The 25,977-nt window shown below is 42.6% G+C and overlaps 1 protein-coding gene across 1 annotated transcript in view; it reads left to right on the top strand.

Annotated features, from left to right (window-relative positions):
- LOC129823540 (collagen alpha-1(XI) chain-like) overlaps window positions 1-24,879 on the top strand; it is a gene marked incomplete in the record, with an annotated part of 214,728 nt that extends 189,849 nt beyond the window's left edge. Inside the window, 16 exon segments of the mRNA XM_055882338.1 lie at window positions 81-134; window positions 340-393; window positions 2,647-2,700; window positions 7,216-7,269; window positions 9,438-9,545; window positions 10,262-10,315; window positions 12,005-12,058; window positions 13,092-13,199; window positions 13,632-13,685; window positions 13,777-13,812; window positions 13,990-14,043; window positions 14,165-14,435; window positions 16,883-16,995; window positions 17,159-17,227; window positions 17,432-17,665; window positions 24,522-24,879. Of these exon segments, the coding sequence (XP_055738313.1) occupies window positions 81-134; window positions 340-393; window positions 2,647-2,700; window positions 7,216-7,269; window positions 9,438-9,545; window positions 10,262-10,315; window positions 12,005-12,058; window positions 13,092-13,199; window positions 13,632-13,685; window positions 13,777-13,812; window positions 13,990-14,043; window positions 14,165-14,435; window positions 16,883-16,995; window positions 17,159-17,227; window positions 17,432-17,665; window positions 24,522-24,668 (1,518 nt within the window).
- Window positions 24,880-25,977: the final 1,098 nt, after the last annotated feature.

Consider the following 25,977-nt stretch of genomic DNA (forward strand, 5'->3'; position numbering starts at 1 on the left):
CTCTCTCTCCCTCTAATGACTGTCTCTCCCCCTCTCCTCTCTCCCTCTCTCTCTCTCTCTCTCTCTCTCTCTCTCTCTAGGGACCCGTTGGCTTCCCTGGAGACCCAGGTCCCCCTGGAGAGCCTGGAGTTGGTGTAAGTACTACGGGGATATATAAAGGGAATGTCATGATGCATCACAGGAGGGAAGCTAGGCAGAGACCTCTTAGACAGTATAAATGTAATGAATTGAAGTGTAACAGTAGATTATGATCGATGCTAGCAAAAAGGAAGAGATCTCGCATGTTATATCAACTTAGAAAGTGATATCCTGACTTGTCTTTCTGTTGTATCTCCTCAGGGATTGGATGGCTTGGCCGGAGACAAGGGAGATGACGGAGACGCTGGTCAGCCAGTAAGTTTTGATTTATTTAACCAGGAAAATACCCTTGAGGCTATAGGATTGTGATGTTGCTGTTAGTGAGGAGAGAAAAAATAAGTAGGGAGTAGTCTTGTACACAAATACACGATATATACACCATTATGTGGACACCTCTTTAAATGAGTCGATTCGGCTATTTCAGCCACACCCGACTGCTGACAGGTGTATAAAATTGAGCGCACAGCCATGCAATCTCCATAGACAAGCATTAGAATAGCCTCACTGAAGAGTTCAGTGATGCCACCTTTACAACAAGTCAGTTTGTCAAATGTCGTAGTTCCAGTGAAGGGAAATCTTAACGCTACAGAATGCAATGACATTCTAGACGATTCTGTGCTTCCAACTTTGTGGCAACAGTTTGGGGACGGCCCTTTCCTGTTTCAGCATGACAATGCCTCTGTGCACAAAGCGAGTTCTATACAGAAATTGTTTGTCGACCTCGGTGTGGAAGAACTTGACTGGCTTGCACAGAGCCCTAACCTCAACCCCATCGAACACCTTTGAGATGAATTAGAACACCGACTGCGAGCGGTGTTCCAGGCCTATCTATTTATGTAGTTATTGATTTACCAAGCTAAAAACACGGAACCTAGCGCTAGCTAGCTGCTGGGAGGATGTTGTTAATGGACGAGTGGGCGAGTGACTGACTTTTTTCAGTTTTTCTGGGGCTACAGCTAAAGATGCAGGTGTCATTTGGTTGGCTAGCGAGAAATGTGAATCACGTTGCTAGCTAGCGACTCTGAACTTGAAATGACTGTTAACCACAGTTAGAATATCTCTTAGTTGTCAATCAAATGTATTTGGCATCGATCAAACGGGCGGGCGGGTAGGCAAGTTCCCATTCAGGTGTAAAATCGGCGGTTGGGACAAGCATGCATTGGCAGGAACGGCGAGCAGGCTACAGTACTATTCCCCACTGTCTATCAGTGCAATGATGACAAGTTTGAGAGGGTTTTCCTACTGTACTGTTCCCTCGTTAGATTTTAGCTCATCTTGCTTTGGCTAGCATTAGTTGTTGATCTTGTTGTTGGGGGTTTAATGTCAGCCACTCGTCCAATGACAACATCCTCCCAGCAGCTAGCTAGCTAGCGTTAGGCTCCCGATTGGTGCAGCGGTCTAAGGCACTGCATCTCAGTGCAAGAGGCGTCACTACAGTCCTTGGTTCAAATCCAGGCTGTATCACATCTGGCCGTGATTGGCAGTCCCATAGGGCGGCGCACAATTGGCCAAGCGCCATCCGGGTTTGGCCAGGGTAGGCCGTCATTGTAAATAAGAATTTGTTCTTAACTGACTTGCCTGGTTAAATAAAGGTAGCTTTTTTAAAAATGCATAACTGAGGGAGAGAGAGACTATGTTTTCATGGTGGTTTGATCAATAGGAATGTAAAGTTCCCCAAATGTAAGAGGACTCCCGTGGTATTTACATATTTGCAGAAATCCATTCAGGTGTATTTTGTTAAATGCTTTCTAATGATCTAATTTCGTTCTGTTGCTGCTGCCTGTAAAAACACCCTCCAGTTCAAAGTGAATGATGACAGGCTTGTGTGGCAAATAGCTTATTTCTTGTTGTTGATGATGTTGTTGTTTAGGATGATGTTGTTGTTGTTGTTGTTGTTGTTGTTGTTGTTGTTGTTGTTGTTGTTGTGGTACCTATTGTAACTGGTTGGGGTGTGTTGTTGTTGTTGTTGTTGTTGTTGTGGTACCTATTGTAACTGGTCGGGGGGTGTTGTTGTTGTGGTACCTATTGTAACTGGTCGGGGGGTGTTGTTGTTGTGGTACCTATTGTAACTGGTCGGGGGGTGTTGTTGTTGTGGTACCTATTGTAACTGGTCGGGGGGTGTTGTTGTTGTTGTGGTACCTATTGTAACTGGTCGGGGGGTGTTGTTGTTGTTGTGGTACCTATTGTAACTGGTCGGGGGGTGTGTTGTTGTTGTTGTGGTACCTATTGTAACTGGTCGGGGGGTGTTGTTGTTGTTGTTGTTGTTGTTGTTGTTGTGGTACCTATTGTAACTGGTCGGGGGGTGTTGTTGTTGTTGTTGTTGTTGTTGTTGTTGTTGTTGTTGTGGTACCTATTGTAACTGGTCGGGGGGTGTTGTTGTTGTTGTTGTTGTTGTTGTTGATGATGTTGTTGTTGTTGTTGTTGTTGTTGTTGATGATGTTGTTGTTGTTGTTGTTGTTGTTGTTGTTGTGGTACCTATTGTAACTGGTCGGGGGGGTGTTGTTTCAGGGTCCATCTGGTCCTTCTGGAGAAGCTGGACCTCCAGGACCACCCGGCAAGAGGGTAAGTGTCTGCCAAGAAAACTTTGTGATCCCGCAAAGGTATTCGCTAACAGAGCTAACACATGTTCCAGGTTTCAAAGGTATTCGCTAACAGAGCTAACACATGTTCCAGGTTTCAAAGGTATTCGCTAACAGAGCTAACACATGTTCCAGGTTTCAAAGGTATTCGCTAACAGAGCTAACACATGTTCCAGGTTTCAAAGGTATTCGCTAACAGAGCTAACACATGTTCCAGGTTCCAAAGGTATTCGCTAACAGAGCTAACACATGTTCCAGGTTCCAAAGGTATTCGCTAACAGAGCTAACACATGTTCCAGGTTCCAAAGGTATTCGCTAACAGAGCTAACACATGTTCCAGGTTTCAAAGGTATTCGCTAACAGAGCTAACACATGTTCCAGGTTCCAAAGGTATTCGCTAACAGAGCTAACACATGTTCCAGGTTTCAGGCAAGGTTACTCGTCATTATCCAAAATTGTAGATATTGCTGAATTTAAATACTTAGCTACAATGGACTATAATACATATCTGATTTGCCTTGGTTGAGCAGCAACTCTCCACACAAGCCAATATTCAGAGACGGTTTTGTTCTAGATTAGTTTTATAATATTCAGAGACGGTTTTGTTCTAGATTAGTTTTATAATATTCAGAGACGGTTTCATACTAGATAAGTGACTATATAAGTTTTATAATATTCAGAGACGGTTTTGTTCTAGATTAGTTTTATAATATTCAGAGACGGTTTCATACTAGATAAGTGACTATTTAAGTTTTATAATATTCAGAGACGGTTTTGTTCTAGATTAGTTTTATAATATTCAGAGACGGTTTCATACTAGATAAGTGACTATATAAGTTTTATAATATTCAGAGACGGTTTTATACTATTAGTTTTATAATATTCAGAGACGGTTTTATACTAAATGAGTTGTATAATATTCAGAGACGGTTTCATACTAGATAAGTGACTATATTAGTTGTATAATATTCAGAGACGGTTCTATTAGTTGTATAATATTCAGAGACGGTTCTATTAGTTGTATAATATTCAGAGACGGTTCTATTAGTTGTATAATATTCAGAGACGGTTCTATTAGTTGTATAATATTCAGAGACGGTTCTATTAGTTTTATAATATTCAGAGACGGTTCTATTAGTTGTATAATATTCAGAGACGGTTCTATTAGTTTTATAATATTCAGAGACGGTTCTATTAGTTGTATAATATTCAGAGACGGTTCTATTAGTTGTATAATATTCAGAGACGGTTTTGTTCTATTAGTTGTATAATATTCAGAGACGGTTTTGTTCTATTAGTTGAATAATATTCAGAGACGGTTCTATTAGTTGTATAATATTCAGAGACGTTCTATTAGTTGTATAATATTCAGAGACGGTTCTATTAGTTGTATAATATTCAGAGACGGTTCTATTAGTTGTATAATATTCAGAGACGGTTCTATTAGTTGTATAATATTCAGAGACGGTTTTATTAGTTGTATAATATTCAGAGACGGTTCTATTAGTTTTATAATATTCAGAGACGGTTCTATTAGTTGTATAATATTCAGAGACGGTTCTATTAGTTGTATAATATTCAGAGACGGTTCTATTAGTTGTATAATATTCAGAGACGGTTCTATTAGTTTTATAATATTCAGAGACGGTTTTGTACTATTAGTTTTATAATATTCAGAGACGGTTTTGTTCTATTAGTTGTATAATATTCAGAGACGGTTCTATTAGTTGTATAATATTCAGAGACGGTTCTATTAGTTTTATAATATTCAGAGACGGTTCTATTAGTTTTATAATATTCAGAGACGGTTTTGTACTATTAGTTTTATAATATTCAGAGACGGTTCTATTAGTTTTATAATATTCAGAGACGGTTTTGTACTATTAGTTTTATAATATTCAGAGACGGTTTTATTAGTTGTATAATATTCAGAGACGGTTCTATTAGTTTTATAATATTCAGAGACGGTTCTATTAGTTGTATAATATTCAGAGACGGTTCTATTAGTTGTATAATATTCAGAGACGGTTCTATTAGTTGTATAATATTCAGAGACGGTTCTATTAGTTTTATAATATTCAGAGACGGTTTTGTACTATTAGTTTTATAATATTCAGAGACGGTTTTGTTCTATTAGTTGTATAATATTCAGAGACGGTTCTATTAGTTTTATAATATTCAGAGACGGTTTTGTACTATTAGTTTTATAATATTCAGAGACGGTTTTGTTCTATTAGTTTTATAATATTCAGAGACGGTTTTGTTCTATTAGTTGTATAATATTCAGAGACGGTTCTATTAGTTGTATAATATTCAGAGATGGTTTTGTACTATTAGTTTTATAATATTCAGAGACGGTTTTATACTATTAGTTTTATAATATTCAGAGACGGTTCTATTAGTTGTATAATATTCAGAGACGGTTCTATTAGTTTTATAATATTCAGAGACGGTTCTATTAGTTTTATAATATTCAGAGACGGTTTTGTACTATTAGTTTTATAATATTCAGAGACGGTTCTATTAGTTTTATAATATTCAGAGACGGTTCTATTAGTTTTACAATATTCAGAGACGGTTTTGTTCTATTAGTTTTATAATATTCAGAGACGGTTTTGTTCTATTAGTTTTATAATATTCAGAGACGGTTTTGTTCTATTAGTTGTATAATATTCAGAGACGGTTCTATTAGTTTTATAATAGAATAGCAACCTGTTTGAGTTCGTCTGACAGCGATGCGAGAGCAGTGAGATAAACACTCAAGTCCAGGATATCAAGATGTCATTTCTACCTCCTGCACTTCCTGCTGATCGTGTCACACAACCCGCCTCAATGTCCACACGAGATTACCCGCGTCCTAAATGGCACACTCGTCCCTCTGGTGGAAAAGCAGTGCACTTTTTTAAGGGATAGGGTGCTATTTGGGAAACAGCCCTACAGTATGTTTTCTTACCACTTTTACAACCTGGTCCAATTAAAGCCATCACTTTTACAACCTGGTCCAATTAAAGCCATCACTTTTACAACCTGGTCCAATTAAAGCCATCACGTTTTAATGGAGAGCAGTAAAATGCTATAAACTGCTACACCAATACTGTAAAATAATGACGGGTTGGCACTGCATGACGGGTTGGTGACGGGTTGGTGACAGGTTGGTGACGGGTTGGTGACGGATTGGTGACGGGTTGGCACGGTGACAAGAACAAGGGCTTTGTCCCAAACGGAAACCTATTCCTTTTGTAGTGCTCTACTTTTGACCAGGACCCATAGAGCTCTAGTCATATAGGTATTAATATAGTATTAATATAGTCATATAAGTATTAATATAGTATTAATATAGTCATATAGGTATTAATATAGTATTAATATAGTCATATATGTATTAGTGTAGTATTAATATAGTCATATAGGTATTAATATAGTCATATAGGTATTAATATAGTAATATAGGTGTTAATATAGTAATATAGGTATTAATATAGTCATATATGTATTAATATAGTCATATAGGCATAATATAGTCATATAGATATTAATATAGTAATATAGGTGTTAATATAGTAATATAGGTATTAATATAGTCATATAGGCATAATATAGTCATATATGTATTAGTATAGTATTAATATAGCCATTTAGGTATTAATATAGTCACCATGTAGTCATATATGTATTAGTATAGTATTAAAGTAGACATATAGGTATTAATATAGTCATATATGTATTAGTATAGTATTAATATAGTCATATATGTATTAGTATAGTATTAATATAGTCATATATGTATTAGTATAGTATTAATATAGTCATATAGGTATTAATATAGTCATATAGGTATTAATATAGTCATATAGGTATTAATATAGTATTAATATAGTAATATATGTATTAATATAGTCATATAGGTATTAATATAGTAATATAGGTATTAATATAGTCATATAGGTATTAATATAGTCATATAGGTGTTAATATAGTCATATAGGCATTAATATAGTAATATAGGTATTAATATAGTCAGCATGTAGTCATATATGTATTAGTGTAGTATTAATATAGTCATATAGGTATTAATATAGTAATATAGTATTAATATAGGCATATAGGCATAATATAGTCATATAGGTATTAATATAGTCATATAGGTATTAATATAGTCATATAGGCATAATATAGTCATATAGGTATTAATATAGTCATATAGGTATTAATATTGTCATAATATATTCCTAAAACAGTCATAGTATAGTCATTTGCTTCTAGTCAAGGTCATCCGTCATATAATGAGAAATTATCATCAATAGTTATTACTCATCATACAGTATATATATTTACTTGAATAAGCTCTGTTTTTTCCCAAGTGTATACTAAATAGATTTTAGGCTGGGTTTCTGTGGGGTTTCTGATTGATTGATGTTGTATTGTCTTTAGACTGTTTTAACCATCTGTGATTGGACACTGTATACCAAGCTGATGAGTGGTGCCTCTTTCCCCTCAGGGACCCATTGGACCAGCCGGTTCTGAGGGAAGACAAGGAGAGAAGGGTTCTAAGGTAAGAGGCACACACACACACACACACACACATAGACACAGACACACACAGGCACAATCACTAACACACACACACACACACACACACACAGACACAGCCACAGACACAGCCGCAGACACACACACACAGACACACACACGCACAGACACCGACACACACACAGACACACACACACACAGATACAGATACAGACACAGACACAGACACACACACACACACACACACACACACCCACACACACACACACACACACACAGACAGACACACTCAGACACACACACACAGATACAGACACACACACACACACAGACACACACATAGACACAGACACAGACACAGGCACACACACACAGACACACACACAGATACAGACGCACACACACACAGACACACACACACACACACACACACACACACACACACACACACACACACACAGACACAGACACACACACAGACACACACATACACACACGTCCATTCAAACAGAAGTGTAGGATTAGAGTTGATGTGATGGAGACAGGACAAAAGCCTCTCAGAACTTCCTGGTCTGTCAAAGCTGGCTTCTAATTGGTTGTCAGAACGGTTTAATGCAGAACGGTTTAATCCTCCAACCCCGTTATCCAATCTGACGGTAAATCCATGGATCTCCAATCTTTTGTGTCTGTTCTCATGGCTGATGGATGACATGTGGTGACTGAGGCTCTGTGTGATTGTTGTAATTCCCAAACACCTTTGAAAGGTGCTTTATCTGTTTAGATTTGAATAAAACTTAATTTGAATAGAATCCTACCGAGAACTTCAGTATATATATATATACGCTACCAGTCAAAAATTTGGAGACACCTACTCATTCCAGGGTTTTTCTTTATTTTTTTTACTATTTTCTACATTGTAGAATAATAGTGAAGACATCAAAACTATGAAATAACACATATTGAATCATATAGTAACCAACAAAAAGTGTTAAACAAATCAAAACATATTTTACATTTGAGATTCTTTAAAATAGCCACATTTTACCTTGATGACAACTTTGCACACTCTTGGCATTCTTTCAACCAGCTTCATGAGGTAGTCACCTGGAATGCTTTTCAATTAACAGGTGTGCCTTGTACTGTATGTATGTATATATCATTTTTTTTATTAGGATCTCTATTAGCTGTTGCAAAAGCAGCAGCTACTCTTCCTGGAGTTACACAAAACACAAAACATGATCAAAAGGATCCCTATTAGCTGTTACTCTTCCTGGAGTACACAAAACACAAAACACGACATAATACGGAACATTAATAGACAAGAACCGCTCAAAGACAGAACTACATCAATTTAAAAATGAGACACGTAGCCTACATATCAATACATACACATTCAGGTCAATACATATCAATACATACACATTCAGGTCAATACATTCAGGTCAATACATTCAGGTCAATACATTCAGGTCACGTAGTCTACATATCAATACAGACACACAAACTGTCCAGGTCCAATAGAGTAGAGCCATGAGGTGTTGCTTTATCTGTTTTCTGAAACCAGGTTTGCTGTTTATTTCAGCAATAAGAGATGGAATGGAGTGCCATGCAATAATAGCTCTATATAATACTGTACGCTTTCTTGAATTTGTTCTGGACCTGGGGACTATGAAAAGACCCCTGGTGGCATGTCTGGTGGGGTATGTGTGTGTGTGTCAGAGCTGTGTGTAAGTTGACTATGCAAACAATTTGGGATTTTCAACACATTAAATGTTTCTTATAAAAAGAAGATATGATGCAGTCCGTCTCTCCTCAACTCTTAGCCAAGAGACACTGACCTGTGTAGTATTGATATCGGCCATTCAACTTTTTTCGAGTCAGTTGTAGTAGTACGATACAACTGTATTGAACTGTATTAAACCGTTTTCACAAGTCTAATTTCTAGATCTCTCTCTGTCTTCCTTGTCTATAATATGTATTGAAAAGAAGCTTATTGCTCTGGTTACCCAGGCAAGTGGTTCTCAAACCTCTCCTCAGGAACCCTCACTACCGCAGGCTATATAAGGTATCTCTGGAAGGTCATGCTGAATGTATTTGAATGTAGCTGGGAGTTACTACTATGTAACTCCAGGATGTGGCTGAAGATATTGATACAGTGGTAATGAATGTTGTTGTGATTGTGTTTTGCAGGGTGAGGCTGGAGCCGATGGGCCTGATGGTAAAACTGGACCTGTCGGACCCCAGGGGCCCCCTGGGAAGCCTGGACCCGACGGCCTGCGTGGAATCCCCGGCCCTGTCGTGAGTTACCTAGCTATACGTCATCTGTTATTTATGATCTATACGTTACAGTTTCACTGTCATGAGTTGCCTCTGAAGCCTCTGAAGGTAAGCAGGGTCGGTCCAGGTCGGTCCCTGGATGGGAGACCAGATGCTGCTGGAAGTGGGTTGGAGGGCCAGTAGGAGGCACTCTTTCCTCTGTTCTGAGGAGATTCCAATGCCCCAGGGCAGTGAGGGGGACATTGCCTTGTGTAGCGTTCCCTCTTTCAGATGAGACATTACAACGGGTGTCCTGACTCTCTGTGGTCACTAAAGATCCCATGGCACTTATCGTAAGAGAAAGGGTGTTAACCCCGGTGTCCTGGTTAAATTCCCAAATCTCTCCGTCATACCATCACGATCACATAATCATCCCCAGCTCTTTCTCTCGCTCTCTCTGAATGAGCCTTCTGAATGAGCCTCATTCAGAAGGCTCATTCCCCCTCATCTCCCCTGTAACTATTCCCCAGGTCGTTGCTGTAAAAGAGAATGTGTTCTCAGTCAACTTACCTGGTAAAATAAGGGTTAAATAAATCAATAAAATGAGTTAACACGCTCGATTCAAGTCCTAACGAATCAGATGACAGTGTCTGCTATATACTTACTGTCACATTAGCAAGATTAAAATTGTGTGGTAATGGTAATGTGGTGGATAGTGTGAAGGATAATGTAATGGATGATGTGATACTTACTCTCAGGGTGAACAAGGACTTCCTGGTGCTTCTGGAATGGACGGACCTCCTGGACCAATGGTAATAACAACATGATAATTACAAGGTTTTTTTATTTACGTAGCCCTTTTTCTCCAACTCAAAGCACCTTATATTGGGGTAACTTATCCTTAGATATACTGTTCCATCCACTGCTTAGATATACTGTTCTATCCACTGCTTAGATATACTGTTACATCCACTGCTTAGATATACTGTTCCATCCACTGCTTAGATATACTGTTCCATCCACTGCTTAGATATACTTTTCTATCCACTGCTTAGATATACTGTTCCATCCACTGCTTAGATATACTGTTCTATCCACTGCTTAGATATACTGTTCTATCCACTGCTTAGATATACTGTTCCATCCACTGCTTAGATATACTGTTCCATCCACTGCTTAGATATACTGTTCCATCCACTGCTTAGATATACTGTTCCATCCACTGCTTAGATATACTGTTCTATCCACTGCTTAGATATACTGTTCTATCCACTGCTTAGATATACTGTTATATCCACTGCTTAGATATATTGTTCCATCCACTGCTTAGATATACTGTTCCATCCATCCACTGCTTAGATATACTGTTCCATCCACTGCTTAGATATACTGTTCCATCCACTGCTAAGATATACTGTTCTATCCACTGCTTAGATATACTGTTCCATCCACTGCTTAGATATACTGTTCCATCCACTGCTTAGATATACTGTTCTATCCACTGCTTAGATATACTGTTCCATCCACTGCTAAGATATACTGTTCTATCCACTGCTTAGATATACTGTTCTATCCACTGCTTAGATATACTGTTCCATCCACTGCTTAGATATACTGTTCTATCCACTGCTTAGATATACTGTTCCGTCCACTGCTTAGATATACTGTTCCATCCACTGCTTAGATATACTGTTCCGTCCACTGCTTAAATATACTGTTCTATCCACTGCTTAGATATACTGTTCCATCCACTGCTTAGATATACTGTTCCATCCACTGCTTAGATATACTGTTCTATCCACTGCTTAGATATACTGTTCTATCCACTGCTTAGATATACTGTTCCATTCACTGCTTAGATATACTGTTCCATCCACTGCTTAGATATACTGTTCCATCCACTGCTTAGATATACTGTTCCATCCACTGCTTAGATATACTGTTCCATCCACTGCTTAGATATACTGTTCCATCCACTGCTTAGATATACTGTTCCATCCACTGCTTAGATATACTGTTCCATCCACTGCTTAGATATACTGTTCTATCCACTGCTTAGATATACTGTTCCATCCACTGCTTAGATATACTGTTCCATCCACTGCTTAGATATACTGTTCCATCCACTGCTTAGATATACTGTTCCATCCACTGCTTAGATATACTGTTCCATCCACTGCTTAGATATACTGTTCCATCCATCCACTGCTTAGATATACTGTTCCATCCACTGCTTAGATATACTGTTCCATCCACTGCTAAGATATACTGTTCCATCCACTGCTTAGATATACTGTTCCATCCACTGCTTAGATATACTGTTCCATCCATCCACTGCTTAGATATACTGTTCCATCCACTGCTTAGATATACTGTTCCATCCACTGCTTAGATATACTGTTCCGTCCACTGCTTAGATATGCTGTTCTATCCACTGCTTAGATATACTGTTCCATCCACTGTGACAGACTGATTCCTGAGTGTTTTTTGTCTCTTTCCAGGGTCCTCCTGGTCTCGCTGGCTTGAAAGGAACTCCTGGCGGTAAGGGAGAAAAGGTAAGGCTACTATAGAGAAGGTTATCTCTCTCTTTATCTCCATCGCTCTCTATCTCTCCCTCTCTCTTTTGAAATTTAACAACGTTTGTAGTTTACGGAGTCAACTCTCCAGTGTGATTTAACGTGGTAATTGAATATGTATACGTAATGTAATCTAACGTGTGTAATGATCATTGGTTTGGAGCTAGCGTGCAGCAGTAATAGTAGTCTCGTGGGCTTTGCAGTAGACTATAACCTCTAGCTACGGCAGCGGATGTCGTAGACACACCACCGTTGTTAAATACGACACCACTATAAACAGAAGAATCCTCTACCGTCATAACTAAGAGTGTTCTGGCACCTGCGGACACAGAGTACATTCATAAGGTCGCATGTGGTTTCAGCTCATTAGTTTAATATACCTATTGTGACTTGGCATAATTGAACAGCAGATGTTTGTTATAAACAAAGATGTCAACAATTGTGATTTGTGTGTGATTGATCACTACATCTCTCCAACAGCATGTCTCCTGTCTGTGGATGTCTGTATACACTATTTATGTGACAGTTCGTCTGAAGCAATTCCTCTCTCTCTCTCTCTCTCTCTCTTTCTCTTGTTGGCCTATCTGTAATGTACTGTGTGAATATCCCATCTAACATTGTCCACCTCTCTTTCTCCCTCACCCTCTCTCCCTCTCTCTCTCTCTCCTTCTCTCTCTTTTCTCCTCCCCTCTCTCTCTCTCTCTCTCTCTTCCCCTCCTCTCTCTTTCTCTCGCTCTCTCTCTCTCCTCTCTCTTCCCCTCCTCCTCTCTCTCTCTCTCCTTCTCCTCTCTCTTTCTCTCTCCTCTCTCTCTCTCTTCCCCTCCTCTCCCTCTCTCCTCCTCTCTCTCTCTTCCCCTCTTCCTCTCTCTTTCTCTCTCTCTCTCTCTCTCTCTCTCTCTCTCTCTCTCTCCTTCTCTCTCCTCTCTCTTCCCCTCCTCCTCTCTCTCTCGCTCTCTCTCTCTTCCCCTCCTCTCTCTTTCTCTCTCTCTCTGTCTCGCTCTCTGTCCTCCAGGGTCACCCCGGTCTGATTGGTCTGATTGGACCACCTGGTGAGTTTGGAGAGAAGGGAGACAGAGGCCTGCCTGGACCCCAGGGAACTGGTGGAGGCAAGGGAGACACTGTAAGTGACTTACAAGTTTATTACTCATTGATTAACTATCTATAAACAGATGATTAATAGTCGAGGAATGACATTATATTAACCTTTTATTATCTACACCTTTATGTAAAGTGTTAGCTCATTGGTTCATACGACTATAAAGTGTAATCTCATTGGTTCATACGACTGTAAAGTGTCATCTCATTGGTTAATACTACTGTAAAGTGTCATCTCATTGGTTCATACGACTATAAAGTGTCATCTCATTGGTTAATACTACTGTAAAGTGTCATCTCATTGGTTAATACTACTGTAAAGTGTCATCTCATTGGTTAATACTACTGTAAAGTGTCATCTCATTGGTCAATACTACTGTAAAGTGTCATCTCATTGGTCAATACTGCTGTAAAGTGTCATCTCATTGGTCAATACTGCTGTCCTGTGTCTCTATAGGGTGTTGGAGGTTCCGCTGGTCCTCTTGGTCCTCCTGGTCCTCCTGGAATTCCTGTAAGTTCCTCGTCAAAACATCTTCATGTCTACCATTTCATCATGGTCCTAGTCTTATTGTTCACTGTGTGCCTCTCTTTTCTTCACCTAGGGACATGTAGGCTCTAAGGGGTCCAAGGGATCATCAGTAAGTTCTGTTCATTAGAATCAAATCCAATCAAATGTATTTATAAAGCCCTTCTTACATCAGCCCATGTCACAAAGTGCTTGTAAAGAAACATCCCATTAGAAGATCTCTCCGTCACGTATGACTGGTGTGATAACTTCCATGTGTCATCTTGTGTCCTGTGTCTGTTTTTTTTAGGGTGGAGCTGGCCAGAAAGGAGACACTGGTATGATTGGACCACCCGGAGCTCCTGTAAGTCAACATTTCCTCTCTCAACAAGAGCTCACGATTATCCACTTTAAATTGACCTTTTCGCCTGTCTCTGATTGGCCAATTTCACTGACCCCTTAACCCTCTGTGCTCTTCCGTTCAGGGTCCTCCTGGCGACATCATCCAGCCGCTGCCCATGCAGCAGGCAAGCAGGAAGAACAGACGCCAGGCGGAGGACGACGGCGTGCAGGGCGACGAGGCGGGAGGCATGGCGGACTACGACATGGAGGCCACAGCGGACATGGAGGACGTGTTCGGGTCCCTGAATAACTTGAAGCAGGACATCGAGAGGATGAAGTTCCCCATGGGAACACAGGACAACCCTGCCAGGACCTGCAACGACCTGCACCTCAGCCAGCCGGACTTCCCCGACGGTGGGTTAGAGAGACAGGATTCACAGTTTTTCCTAGTCTGTCACACATGATAAATAACAGGACCAGTCAGCTGTCTGGACGGCTGATGTACTGCTGCTTTACGTTCTACCTGGTAGATCATCATTGGCTAGCATCTCTAATTGGCTAGAGACAGAGATTCCAGTCACCTGGTGTTAAAAGTAGTTGAATAGTCCTGGTATAGGACGTTTTACATTTGACCTTGCCATCTGGTCCCAGATCTATGTGTGCGATCAGGTTAGAGGTCTAATCTGGTCCCAGATCTATGTGTGCGATCAGGTTAGAGGTCTAATCTGGTCCCAAATCTGTGTGTGTGATCAGGTTAGAGATCTAATCTGGTCCCAGATCTGTGTGTGCGATCAGGTTAGAGATCTAATCTGGTCCCAGATCTGTGTGTGCGATCAGGTTAGAGGTCTAATCTGGTCCCAGATCTATGTGTGTGATCAGGTTAGAGATCTAATCTGGTCCCAGATCTGTGTGTGCGATCAGGTTAGAGATCTAATCTGGTCCCAGATCTGTGTGTGCGATCAGGTTAGAGGTCTAATCTGGTCCCAGATCTGTGTGTGCGATCAGGTTGGAGGTCTAATCTGGTCCCAGATCTGTGTGTGCGATCAGGTTAGAGGTCTAATCTGGTACCAGATCTATGTGTGCGATCATACCAACAATGTTTGGTGTGACAATACGTGATAAGGAGTTGGCAAGACAACAGAACCAGACTGGTACCAAGGCTTTTAGAGAACAGAACCAGACTGGTACCAAGGCTTTTAGAGAACAGAACCAGACAGGTACCAAGGCTTTTAGACAAGAGAATCAGACTGGTACCAAGGCTTGTAGAGAACAGAACCAGACTGGTACCAAGGCTTTTAGAGAACAGAACCAGACTGGTACCAATGCTTTTAGAGAACATAACCAGACTGGTAACCAGGCTTTTAGAGAACAGAACCAGACTGGTACCCAGGCTTTTAGAGAATAGAACCAGACTGGTACCCAGGCTTTTAGAGAACAGAACCAGACTGGTACCACGGCTTTTAGAGAACAGAACCAGACTGGTACTCGGGCTTTTAGAGAACAGAACCAGACTGGTACCAAGGCTTTTAGACGACAGAACCAGACTGGTACCCAGGCTTTTAGACACACAGAACCAGACTGGTATCCAGGCTTTTAGAGAACATAACCAGAATGGTACCAAGGCTTTTAGAAAACAGAACCAGACTGGTACCAAGACTTTTAGAGAACAGAACCAGACTGGTGCCCAGTCTTTTAGAGAACAGAACCAGACTGGTACCCAGGCTTTTAGACAACAGAACCAGACTGGTACCCAGGCTTTAGAGAACAGACCCAGACTGGTACTCAGGCTTTTAGAGAACAGACCTAGACTAGTACCCAGGCTTTTAGAGAACAGAACCAGACTGGTACCCAGGCTTTTAGGGAACAGAACCAGACTGGTACTCAGGCTTTTAGAGAACAGACCCAGACTAGTACCCAGGCTTTTAGAGAACAGAACCAGACTGGTACTCAGGCTTTGCAGTAAAGTAAAGTTAAAGTACAAGAGCAGTGTTTCACAATGTTGCTTCCTGGAATTTACTGTGTATGCTGGTTTTAACTCAATCTGAGTATCTCTCTCAATCTGAGTGTCTCTTTCAAGCTGAGTATCTCTGTCAATTTGAGTATCTCTGTCAATCTGAGTATCTCTCTCAATCTGGGTATCTCTCTCAATCTGAGTATCTCTCTCAATCTTTGTATCTCTTTCAATCTGAGTATCTCTTTCAATCTGAGTATCTCTTTCAATCTGAGTATCTCTCTCAATCTTTGTATCTCTTTCAATCTGAGTATCTCTTTCAATCTGAGTATCTCTCTCAATCTGAGTATCTCTCTCAATCTGGGTATCTCTCTCAATCTGTGTGCATTAACCTTGCCATAGGGCCCCAGTACATCCTGTTAATAACCTTGCCATAGGGCCCCAGTACATCCTGTTAATAACCTTGCCATAGGGCCCCAGTACATCATGTTAATACCCTTGCCATAGGGCCCCAGTACATCCTGTTAATAACCTTGCCATAGGGCCCCAGTACATCCTGTTAATAACCTTGCCATAGGGCCCCAGTACATCATGTTAATACCCTTGCCATGTGGCCCCAGTACATCATGTTAATAACCTTGTCATAGGGCCCCAGTACATCCTGTTAATAACCATGCCATAGGGCCCCAGTACATCATGTTAATAACCTTGCCATAGGGCCCCAGTACATCCTGTTAATAACCTTGCCATAGGGCCCCAGTACATCCTGTTAATAACCTTGCCATAGGGCCCCAGTACATCCTGTTAATAACTTTGCCATAGGGCCCCAGTACATCATGTTAATAACCTTGCCATAGGGCCCCAGTACATCATGTTAATGACTGTGTGTAATGTGTGTTGTGATATTCAGGTGAATACTGGATCGATCCTAACCAGGGCTGTACTGGAGACTCCTTCAAGGTCTACTGTAACTTCACCGCTGGAGGAGAGACCTGTATTTACCCCGACAAGAAGTCCGCTGGTGTACGTTACTGGAAAACAATGTCTATAACGTCTATAGATACAAGATCAAGATGCAGTCAATTTGAACCTGTATTTTCATACTCACTGTTAGACCTATTCTGTATGTGTATATATTATTCAGAGACATTAAGAGTCAGCCTGCTGTTTTATTTCTGTGTAACAGGTCAGAATCTCTAACTGGCCCAAGGAGGCTCCAGGATCATGGTTCAGCGAATTCAAACGAGGAAAAATAGTAAGAAGATGAAAATATATCCAACTCTCAAAGCAGTTATAGATTTCTGAAATTCAAAATCACTTTCAATGACAACTGTCACCCTTTCTCTACCTCACCCTCTCTCTCCCATCATCCCTCTACCTCCCCCTCTCTCCCATCATCCCTCTACTTCCCCCTCCCCCTCTGCCCCCTCCCCTCTACCTCCCCCTCTCCCTCCCCCAGTTGAACTATGTGGACATGGAGGAGAACACCATCCAGACGGTCCAGATGACCTTCCTGAAGCTGCTCAGCTCAACAGCCCGTCAGAATTTCACCTACATCTGCCACCAGTCGGTAGCCTGGTACGATGCCAAGGCAGACGGCTACGACAAGGCTCTACGCTTCCTGGGTTACAACGACGAGGAGATGTCCTATGATAATAACCCCTTCATCAAGGCCCTGTCGGACGGATGCTCGGTAAGCACACAGCATAGATTATATACAGGTTATATTATCTACAGTATTTAGGTTATATTATATTATATACAGGTTATATTATATACAGGTTATATTATATTATATACAGGTTATATTATATTATATACAGGTTATATTATATACAGTATATAGATTATATTATATTATATACAGGTTATATTATATACAGGTTATATTATATTATATACAGGTTATATTATATACAGGTTATATTATATACAGTAGTTAGGTTATATTATATACAGGTTATATTATATACAGTAGTTAGGTTATATTATATACAGGTTATATTATCTACAGTATTTAGGTTATATTATATTATATACAGGTTATATTATATACAGGTTATATTATATACAGGTTATATTATCTACAGTATTTAGGTTATATTATATTATATACAGGATATATTATATACAGGTTATATTATATACAGTAGTTAGGTTATATTATATACAGGTTATATTATATACAGTTGTTAGGTTATATTATATACAGGTTATATTATCTACAGTATTTAGGTTATATTATATTATATACAGTTTATATTATATACAGGTTATATTATATACAGTAGTTAGGTTATATTATATTATATACAGGATATATTATATACAGGTTATATTATATACAGGTTATATTATCTACAGTATTTAGGTTATATTATATTATATACAGGATATATTATATACAGGTTATATTATATACAGTAGTTAGGTTATATTATATACAGGTTATATTATCTACAGTATTTAGGTTATATTATATTATATACAGGTTATATTATATACAGGTTATATTATATACAGTAGTTAGGTTATATTATATTATATACAGGATATATTATATAAAGGTTATATTATATACAGGTTATATTATCTACAGTATTTAGGTTATATTATATTATATACAGGTTATATTATATGCAGGTTATATTATATTATATTATATACAGGATATATTATATAAAGGTTATATTATATACAGGTTATATTATCTACAGTATTTAGGTTATATTATATACAGGTTATATTATATACAGGTTATATTATATTATATACAGGTTATATTATATTATATACAGGTTATATTATATACAGTTAGGTTATATTATCTACAGTATTTAGGTTATATTATATTATACACAGGTTATATTATATTATATACAGGTTATATTATATACAGTATTTAGGTTATATTATATACAGGTTATATTATATACAGGTTATATTATATTATATACAGGTTATATTATCTACAGTATTTAGGTTATATTATATAAAGGTTATATTATATTATATACAGGTTATATTATATACAGTATATAGATTATATTATAAACAGGTTATTGTCACGATCGTCAACGGGACTGAGAGAGGACCAAGGCGCAGCGCGTGGAACGTACATCTTCTTTTATTTTAAAGAAGGAAAAAACAAAACAACAAACAGAACAGACGACCGTGAAGCTATACAAACATCAGTGCTGACACAAAACACTTCGACATAGACAATTCCCCACAAACAGCTAAAGCCTATGGTTGCCTTAAATATGGCTCCCAATCAGAGACAACAATAACCAGCTGTCTCTAATTGAGACCCAATTCATGCAACCATAGACTTTCCTAGATACCTACACTCAACCATAGACACAGCTAGACTACTATACTAAACATAAACCCAACTACTCTAATAAACCCCCTAAACCTTACAACCACCCTAGACACTACAAAAACACATACATTCCCCATGTCACACCCTGACCTAACTAAAATAATTAAGAAAACAAAGAATACTAAGGCCAGGGCGTGACATAACCCCCCTCTTAAGGTGCGAACTCCGGGCGCACCAGCACATAGTCTAGGGGAGGGTCTGGGTGGGCGTCCGTCCACGGAGGCGGCTCCGGCCCTGGTCGTGGTCCCCACCCCACCATAGTCACTACCCGCTTACGTAGCCTCCTCCAAATGGCCACCCTCCACATTAACCCCACTGGATTAAGGGGCAGCACCGGACTAAGGGGCAGCACCGGACTAAGGGGCAGCAACAGGATAAGGGACAGCACCAGGATAAGGGGCAGCACCAGGATAAGGGGCAGCACCAGGATAAGGGGCAGCTCCGGACTGAGGGACGGCAGCTCCGGACTGAGGGACGGATCCTGGCTGGACGGCTCATGGCTGGCTGACGGATTTGGCTGCTCATGGCTGGCTGACGGATCTGGCTGCTCATGGCTGGCTGACGGATCTGGCTGCTCATGGCTGGCTGACGGATCTGGCTGCTCATGGCTGGCTGACGGATCTGGCTGCTCATGGCTGGCTGACGGATCTGGCTGCTCATGGCTGGCTGACGGATCTGGCTGCTCATGGCTGGCTGACGGCTCTGGACGCTCATGGCTGGCTGACGGCTCTGGACGCTCATGGCTGGCTGACGGCTCTGGCAGATCCTGTCTGGTTGGCGGCTCTGGCAGATCCTGTCTGGTTGGCGGCTCTGGCAGATCCTGTCTGGTTGGCGGTTCTGGCAGATCCTGTCTGGTTGGCGGCTCTGGCAGATCCTGTCTGGTTGGCGGCTCTGGCAGATCCTGACTGACGAATGGCTCTAGCGGCTCCTGACTGACTAACGGCTCTGACGGCTCGGGACAGACGGGCGGCTCTAATGGCTCGGGACAGACGGATGGCTCAGACGGCACTGGGCAGACGGATGGCTCAGATGGCGCTGGGGAGACGGATGGCTCAGATGGCGCTGGGGAGACGGATGGCTCAGATGGCGCTGGGGAGACGGATGGCTCTGGTCGGAATAGGCGCACTGTAGGCCTGGTGCGTGGTGCCGGAACTCGAGGCACCGGGCTAAGGACACGCACCTTCAGGCTAGTGCGGGGAGAAGGAACAGGGCATACTGGACCCTGGGGACGCACATTAGGCCTAGTGCGTGGTGCCGGAACTGGTGGTACCGGGCTGGGGACACGCATCTCAGGGCTAATGCGGGGAGCAGCAACAGGATGCACAGGATTCTGGAGACGCACAGGAGGCTTGGTGCGTGGTGCCGGAATTGGTGGTACCGGGCTGGAGACACGCAGCATAGGACGAGTGCGTGGAGGAGGAACAGGGCTCTGGAGACACACTGGAAGCCTGGTGCGTGGTGTAGGCACTGGTGGAACTGGACTGGGGCGGGGAGGTGGCGCCGGAAATACCGGACCGTGCAGGCGTATTGGCTCCCTTGAGCATTGAGCCTGCCCAACCTTACCTGGTTGAATGCTCCCCGTCGCCCGACCAGTGCGGGGAGGTGGAATAACCCGCACCGGGCTATGTAGGCGAACCGGGGACACCATGCGTAAGGCTGGTGCCATGTAAACCGCCCCGAGGAGACGCACTGGTGGCCAGATATGTAGGGCCAGCTTCATGACATCCGGCTCAATACTCAATCTAGCCCTGCCAGTGCGGGGAGGTGGAATAACCCGCACCGGGCTATGCACACGTACAGGAGACACTGTGCGCTCTACTGCGTAACACGGTCTCTGCCCGTACTCTCGCTCTCCACGGTAAGTACAGGGAGTAGGCGCATGTTTCCTACCTGACTTCGCCACTCTCCCTTTAACCCCCCCCCCCCCCAAGACATTTTTGGGGTTTTCTCACAGGCTTCCTACCGCTTCGTCGTGCTGCCTCCATACGCCGGTATCCCTCCTCGCACTGCGCCAGAGAATCCCAGGCGGGCTCCGGCACTCTCCCTGGGTTGATCGCCCACCTGTCGATCTCCTCCCACGTAGTGTAGCCCAGATCCTTTTCCTGCCTCCGAGCTAGCTCCTCATATCGTCGCCTCTCTGCTTTCGCTACCTCCAGCTCAGCTTTGGGGCGGTTATATTCTCCTGGTTCTTCGCGGTCCAGAATTTCCTCCCATGTCCATGAATCCTTGATGCCTTGCTCCTGTTGCCGCTTTTCGCGCTGCTTGATCCCGCATTGGTGGGGAATTCTGTCACGATCGTCAACGGGACTGAGAGAGGACCAAGGCCCAGCGCGTGGAAAGTACATCTTCTTTTATTTTAAAGAAGGAAAAAACAAAACAACAAACAGAACAGACGACCGTGAAGCTATACAAACATCAGTGCTGACACAAAACACTTTGACATAGACAATTCCCCACAAACAGCTAAAGCCTATGGTTGCCTTAAATATGGCTCCCAATCAGAGACAACAATAACCAGCTGTCTCTAATTGAGACCCAATTCAGGCAACCATAGACTTTCCTAGATACCTACACTCAACCATAGACACAGCTAGACTACTATACTACACATAAACCCAACTACTCTAATAAACCCCCTAAACCTTACAACCACCCTAGACACTACAAAAAACACATACATTCCCCATGTCACACCCTGACCTAACTAAAATAATTAAGAAAACAAAGAATACTAAGGCCAGGGCGTGACAGTTATATTATATACAGTATTTAGGTTATATTATATACAGGTTATATTATATACAGTATGTAGATTATATTATATACAGGTTATATTATATACAGTATGTAGGTTACAATATTTAGGTTATATTATTTACAATATTTAGGTTATTGTCAGGATGGTGTATTGGAGGCGAAGTCAAGTGCAGGAGAGCAGATTATAATGAACAGGCACACTTTATTATAGTTCCAAAAAACGAGAGCGCTACATGAAACAAACGCGCTCAAGAAACGTAAACTAACACCACCTGACATGAAAACAATTACACACAAAACATGATGGGAAACAGAGGATTAAATACAAGTAGCTTAATTGAGGAAATGAAAACCAGGTGCGTATGGAAACAAAACAAGACAAATGGAGCGGCGATGGCTAGAAAGCCGAATGAGAGGGGCTGACTTCGGCAGAAGTCGTGACAGTTATATTATATACACTATTTAGGTTATATTATATGCAGTATTTAGGTTATATTATATGCAGTATTTAGGTTATATTATATGCAGTATTTATGATATATTATATGCAGTATTTAGGTTATATTATATACAATATTTAGGATATATTATATGCAGTATTTAGGTTATATTATATGCAGTATTTAGGTTATATTATATACAATATTTAGGTTATATTATATGCAGTATTTAGGTTAAATTATATGCAGTATTTAGGTTATATTATATACAATATTAAGGTTATATTATATGCAGTATTTAGGTTATATTATATACAATATTTAGGTTTTATTATATGCAGTATTTAGGTTATATTATATGCAGTATTTAGGTTATATTATATGCAGTATTTATGATATATTATATGCAGTATTTAGGTTATATTATATACAATATTTAGGATATATTATATGCAGTATTTAGGTTATATTATATGCAGTATTTAGGTTATATTATATACAATATTTAGGTTATATTATATGCAGTATTTAGGTTAAATTATATGCAGTATTTAGGTTATATTATATACAATATTAAGGTTATATTATATGCAGTATTTAGGTTATATTATATACAATATTTAGGTTTTATTATATGCAGTATTTAGGTTATATTATATGCAGTGTTTAGGTTATGTTATATACAGGTTATATTATATGCAGTATTTAGGTTATTTTATATGCAGTATTTAGGTTATATTATATACAGTAGTTAGGTTATATTAAATGCAGTGTTTAGGTTATGTTATATACAGGTTATATTATATGCAGTATTTAGGTTATATTATATGCAGTATTTAGGTTATATTATATACAGTAGTTAGGTTATATTAAATGCAGTGTTTAGGTTATGTTATATACAGGTTATATTGATCCTGGTAACAGTTAGTTGTTTATCAGATCTTGATCACCACAGTAACTCTCTCTCCCTTGTCCCACCCCCTCTTTCCCCTTCACTCTCCCTCTCCCTTCCACTCTCCCCCCTCCTCACCTTTCCCTTCCACCCTCCCCCCTCCTCACCTTTCCCTTCCACTCTCCCCCCTCCTCACCTTTCCCTTCCACTCTCCCCCCTCCTCACCTTTCCCTTCCACTCTCCCCCTCCTCACCTTTCCCTTCCACTCTCCCCCCTCCTCACCTTTCCCTTCCACTCTCCCCCCTCCTCACCTTTCCCTTCCACTCTCCCCCCTCCTCACCTTTCCCTTCCACTCTCCCCCCTCCTCACCCTTCCCTTCCACTCTCCCCCCTCCTCCGCCTTCCCTTCCACTCTCCCCCCTCCTCACCTTTCACTTCCACTCTCCCCCCTCCTCACCTTTCCCTTCCACTCTCCCCCCTCCTCACCTTTCCCTTCCACTCTCCCCCCTCCTCACCTTCCCTTCCACTCTCCCCCCTCCTCACCTTTCCCTTCCACTCTCCCCCTCCTCACCTTTCCCTTCCACTCTCCCCCCTCCTCACCTTCCCTTCCACTCTCCCCCCTCCTCACCTTTCCCTTCCACTCTCCCCCCCCCTCGCCTTTCCCTTCCACTCTCCCCCCCCTCGCCTTTCCCTTCCACTCTCCCCCTCCTCACCTTTCCCTTCCACTCTCCCCCTCCTCACCTTTCCCTTCCACTCTCCCCCCTCCTCCTCACCTTCCCTTCCACTCTCCCCCCTCCTCACCTTTCCCTTCCACTCTCCCCCCTCCTCAACTTTCCCTTCCACTCTCCCCCCTCCTCACCTTTCCCTTCCACTCTCCCCCCTCCTCAACTTTCCCTTCCACTCTCCCCCCCCTCGCCTTTCCCTTCCAACCGCCCCCCCCTCGCCTTCTCTTCCCCACTCCCCCTCCTCCGCCCTTCCACTCTCCCCCCTCCTCACCTTTCCCTTCCACTCTCCCCCCTACTCCACCTTCCCTTCCACTCTCCCCCCTCCTCCGTCTTCACTTCTATCGTCTCCAGCTGAAGTCGGGCTACTCCAAGACGGTGATGGAGATCAACACTCCTCGCATCGACCAGGTGCCCGTCATCGACGTCATGTTCAATGACTTTGGTGAACCCAGCCAGCGGTTCGGTTTCGAGGTGGGCCCCGTCTGCTTCATGGGCTAGGACCTGACCACCACCCCCCGACCAGCTGAAGGACAGGGTTAGAGGGCGTTCTGTTCCATGCATGCCCTGTACTGCCGACTGAATACCTGACATCAATCACTCACCCTCCCTATACTCCACTCGACCTGGCCTCCGGCTCTAAACCAAACCTGTGTTTTATATCCTTGATAAGATGATCAGACCCCCAGTATCAGACCAGCAGCACGCTGCCCCCCCCCCCCCCCCCCCGTGCCGCCCTCCTCTGCCCTGTCATAGAAGCATTGTCCTAGGGGAATACTCCTCGCCCTTGTAGGGCCAATCACATAGTGACTTTACCTTGTAACAGGAGGGAGTGACATGAGGGACAGAGGACGTTTGGTGCCGTCGACGGACAGTGGTGCACTTTCAGCAAACAGAGGGAGGATCCACTCACATCAACGCCCCCTTTTCCTCTCCTCGTCTTTCCCCCTTCTCGTCCCTTACCCCCCTTATCTAGAGAGACGTTCCACTCACCTGCCAGGCCCCCTTCCTCCCTTCGCCTCCCCCAGCCAAGCCTCCCTGTCTGGTAGCTCCAGTCCCCTCCTCCCTCCCCCAGCCCAGCCTCCCTATCTGGTAGCTCCAGTCCCTTCCTCCCTCCCCCAGCCCAGCCTCCTCCAGGCCAGCCTCCCTGTCTGGTAGCTCCAGTACCCTCATCCCTCCCCCAGCCCAGCCTCCCTGTCTGGTAGCTCCAGTCCCCACCTCCCTCACTCCCCCAGCCCAGCCTCCCTGTCTGGTAGCTCCAGTCCCCTCCTCCCTCCCACAGCCCAGCCTCCCTGTCTGGTAGCTCCAGTCCCTCCCCCAGCCCAGCCTCCCTGTCTGGTAGCTCCAGTCCCCTCCCCCAGCCCAGCCTCCCTGTCTGGTAGCTCCAGTCCCCTCCCCCAGCCCAGCCTCCCTGTCTGGTAGCTCCAGTCCCCTCCCCCAGCCCAGCCTCCCTGTCTGGTAGCTCCAGTCCCCTCCCCCAGCCCAGCCTCCCTGTCTGGTAGCTCCAGTCCCCTCCCCCAGCCCAGCCTCCCTGTCTGGTAGCTCCAGTCCCCTCCCCCAGCCCAGCCTCCCTGTCTGGTAGCTCCAGTCCCCTCCTCCCTCACCCAGCCCAGCCTCCCTGTCTGGTAGCTCCAGTCCCCTCCCCCAGCCCAGCCTCCCTGTCTGGTAGCTCCAGTCCCCTCCCCCCCCCCCCCAGCCCAGCCTCCCTGTCTGGTAGCTCCAGTCCCCCCCCCCCCCCCCCCCCAGCCCAGCCTCCCTGTCTGGTAGCTCCAGTCCCCTCGTCCCTCCCCCAGCCCAGCCTCCCTGTCTC

Source organism: Salvelinus fontinalis, chromosome 26 (assembly GCF_029448725.1).
Source record: "Salvelinus fontinalis isolate EN_2023a chromosome 26, ASM2944872v1, whole genome shotgun sequence".
NCBI classification, from domain to species: domain Eukaryota; kingdom Metazoa; phylum Chordata; class Actinopteri; order Salmoniformes; family Salmonidae; genus Salvelinus; species Salvelinus fontinalis.